At 38.2% G+C, this 3851-nt stretch overlaps 1 protein-coding gene across 2 annotated transcripts in view; it reads right to left on the reverse strand.

Annotated features, from left to right (window-relative positions):
• Positions 1–886: 886 nt before the first annotated feature.
• Positions 887–3851, reverse strand: part of Lrp6 (LDL receptor related protein 6) — a 198205-nt gene continuing 195240 nt past the window's right edge. For both annotated transcript variants that reach the window (XM_004626067.2, XM_023709486.1), the window contains exon 23: positions 887–3814. In XM_004626067.2, the coding sequence (XP_004626124.1) occupies positions 3520–3814 (295 nt within the window). In that variant the 3' untranslated portion in view covers positions 887–3519. The remainder of the gene's footprint in view (positions 3815–3851) is intronic.

Here is a 3851-nt window from a genome sequence, read left to right on the forward strand (position 1 = left end):
GCCTTTCTACAACTTAAATATTGAATAAGTTGCCCTTATACAAAGTTTTGACTTCAGGGTATTTCAAATGATAAATAAACAAAACCCTAAATTACATAAAATTTTACTGATCAAACCACCCTCCTCTCCTGGTGTAGTGTACACCATAATCCTAATACACAAGAGACTGAGGCAGGAGAATGCCAAATTTGAGGCCAGCCTGGGCTATATAATGAGTTTAAGGTCAGCTTGAGCTACATAAAGAGGCCCTGTCTCAAAAACCTAAACAAAACAAAAAATTCTTCCCAAAATTATTGGCCTGCATTAGATGAAGATGTATTTTAATGGCAGATTTCATTTCTGAATAATTACTGTCCCTTTTTTCAAACTTGTTAAAGGATCAAATAGTCTTTTGGTGATGTTTCACAAAGTGTTTTTATATTGGGATTAAAATAATTATGCTTGTCAGCTGAACAGACATCCTTAATATGTAGTATAGAAAAATGACAAGTGCAAAAAGGCATAATAAAATTTCATGAAGAAAAATTAATACTGAAAGAAACAACATCCAATGACTCATGCGTGTGCCACTGTTTCTACCAGCTGGAACCAAAAGTGGGAAGGCAGCATGCTCAAATCAGAGCCGGCAGGTAGCAAGACATGCATTATCCTCTTCATTCACAGGCAGCAAACCCCTGGGCAACTGAGGCAAACGGGCTGAGAACCTTGGTTACAGAGGACCAAAGACCTTGTTGCAGTGCACAGTATGTGATATCAAAGTTCATTTCCCAGATAAGATTTTTTTTTTTTTTTTTTTTGGCGGAACCAGGGATTGAACTCAGATCCTTGAGTTTGCCAGCCAAGCGCTTATCCTACTGAGCCATCTCCCTGGCCCCCCAGATAAGATTTTAATATCAACAAATATGCAAAATTCAAGATGTTCAAAATACTCTTGAATATAATTATCTTTTTTCCTGAATAGTGAATCTCATGGTGTATTTTTTTCATTTTTCTCCTGACTTGTGATCTCATGTTCATTGTTGTTAATTTTTCCAATTAAGAATCAAGATGTATTTTACTTAAGCTTAACTGTCCACTTAACCTCAGTCATTAATTTTTCCCAATTTGACAATCTTTTCATTAAAATTACTCTCAGAAATATCAAGAATCCATCCCAACAATCCCAGAAAGAGGATACTGAGATTAAGCTGCACTGCCTTCCAATAATTTCAAAACAAATTGGCACACAAATTAGTATTTTGCAAGAAGAGGCCATTGCCTTTGCAGTACAAGCACTTGGACTGAGATAAAACAAGGCAATATTCTTCTTAGTTCATTATAGTGCAAGTTTCCACATGGGAAGCCCACCAGGTAAAGATGCACATTAAACATGTAAACATAGAATTCTCCAACTCTAATCGATACCCAGTTATTGCCAACCTTCCCATTTTCATTGAAACATCCAGTGCCCGTGTGTCACAGATCGGAAGTTCAATGTCCACTTTGTCTTAGGCAGTGAAGCACTTTGTTCCAGCAACAGGAAGAGGGAATATTTGTCTGACTGAGATAAAAGACACTGACGGATCACCATTTGTATGTATGCAAAATCAAGCACACTTGGCTCTTTTAAGTTGCTCCCAATATTCCTAGCATTAATCTGAAACCACATTTTTTCCTTTTTAAAAACATTAGTTACATATTTTTAAGTTGCTTGAAAAGCTACTTTGCCCCTGCCAAAATTCTGAATCCCTACTTTTGTTGACAGTTTTTAGGGGAGCTCTGATTACCAGAGAGGTCTCACCAGTTCAGAGTACAGAGAAAGAACGACAGAGAGAGAGAGATTCAGGGTTGAGAGAGAGAAACTCATCAGTATCTATTAATGTGAAAGTACACTAGTTTAAAAAACACCTTCACTTTTAGCAGAGCAGTGCTAGACACATGTAAAATGCAGGAAGCTAACTTCTGGCAAGGTGGCAGAGCAGTGCTAGAATCATCCCACAGGTCAGCCCTGATAGCTGGAGATGCAGCAGCCCCAGTACCATACATGACAGCAGGTCAGGCAGGTTACATAAGAGACTTCTGTTATTCCCCTCCACCCAAGTTCTGGTAGCTGAGAAGTTAACAGTTTATTTTGTCATTTAATCCCCATTGTTAAATTTCTTAAATTATCTTAATCCATACTGGGATAAGAGAGAACACACATAAAAATACATGAGAATATTATAAGAATAATTTGTGGATAATCTGAAAACCTAACATTCACAGTGGGTAACAAGAAGGTATTAAACTCATCATACATTAGAAGAGGTATGCATGTAGACATCATTCTGAGAAAACCTGGTCTAAAGAACATGAAAATGTCACAAACAGTTAATATAGAAAAAGCTAATGGTAACACACACACAAATTCTTTTTAAATAGATTCTCTAACCAGAACATATTAAATGTTTTACTCAAAAATACATAAAAAATGATTTCATATTGTGATATTATATGCTGGAAGTACTGCAAGGATATATGACTTACAATGAAAACATAATGGTTAGACTTGTAATTCTTAAACATTGTCTAAAAAAGACATTTTATTGAGCACTGAAATAATCTTGGAAGTAAAGAGGACCAATAATATGGCTAACTTTTTACCATCAAGCAACAACAGTGGTCAAACTGAAGAGCTAAGCTTGCTGGGGAATGGAGTTAGTAAAATATTAGAATCAGGTCCTAAATTTCAAAAATTCCATTTAATCAATTGTTTAGAGAAGATGCTTGAATAAATCATGGACTTGGGGCAAAAATGGCCTACAGAGCTGCAGGGTGAGGCAGCAGTATTGAAACATGTAGAAAAATTTTTCCTCTTGACAGAGTTGTGGCTCTCAGGTAGGGACAGAAGATACGCACACAGCCCGAAGGCGCCTTACAGACGACAGGGCTCTCCTACAACAGCAGCGCCCAGAATGGAGTCTTGTAAATACTTACTTTCCTCACTAACATGGTTGGATCCCTAGAGAAAACAAAGCCCTTTCCAACATTAGTATTATTATTTTTTTCCTTTCATGATTTTTTAACTTGGCCCTCAAATGTTAGTTAATGTGAAGGCTATTTGGCTACTTCCAAGTATCTATGGTTTGCTGTGCTGGGATGGACTTTTTTTTCTTCTTGAAATTTTTTGGTATCAATAAAACCCAGGCATCCTTGGTCAGTGATGCCTTTACAATTCCTGTTTCCTTTGTACTCAGTCACTTCACTGGGTTTAAGGCATGCTTTGTGTATTCAGTTTGCAAAAATAAAACTTTTAGTACAAATTTATTTTTTATACAAACTTTTATGGCACAAGCAGCAAATCTGCTGTTTTAAGAAAATATATAAATATCCTTTTCTTCTGTACAAATATCTCCAGTATTCCTTACCCCATTTTATAACTTTATCTGTACATGGTCTGCCTCATCTTTCTGTATTAGTTCCCTCCCCCCCTCCAGATCTCAACCAAATGTGTATTTACATTCTTCATGGTGGAGGCAGTCAGAGGAGGAGGGCCCCTCCTCAGGAGGAGTCTGTGCAGGGCGAGGGAGGCGGCGGGTAGAGGTGGTGGGAGTAGCTCCTCTCTGTGTACGGAGAAGGGGGGCAGCTTTCATAGTTCTCCTCTGCTGACAAGTACTGGCTTCGAGGCGTGGGGGGTGGGGGCACAGGTTCTGAATCATAGTTCAAGTCGCTGGTATAGCCTTTGGCTGTTGCCACCGAGGTCATTCTCCGGCTAGGAGCATAGTCACTATCACAGACATCTGTGCTGCAAGGAGTGGTAGGGGGTGCAAAGTGCCGATAGCTGTATGGCCTATAACTGATACAGAAGGAAAATAAAGAGAAACTGTTAATTT

This window comes from Octodon degus, unplaced genomic scaffold (genome assembly GCF_000260255.1).
Source record: "Octodon degus isolate 3935 unplaced genomic scaffold, OctDeg1.0 scaffold00012, whole genome shotgun sequence".
NCBI lineage: Eukaryota > Metazoa > Chordata > Mammalia > Rodentia > Octodontidae > Octodon > Octodon degus.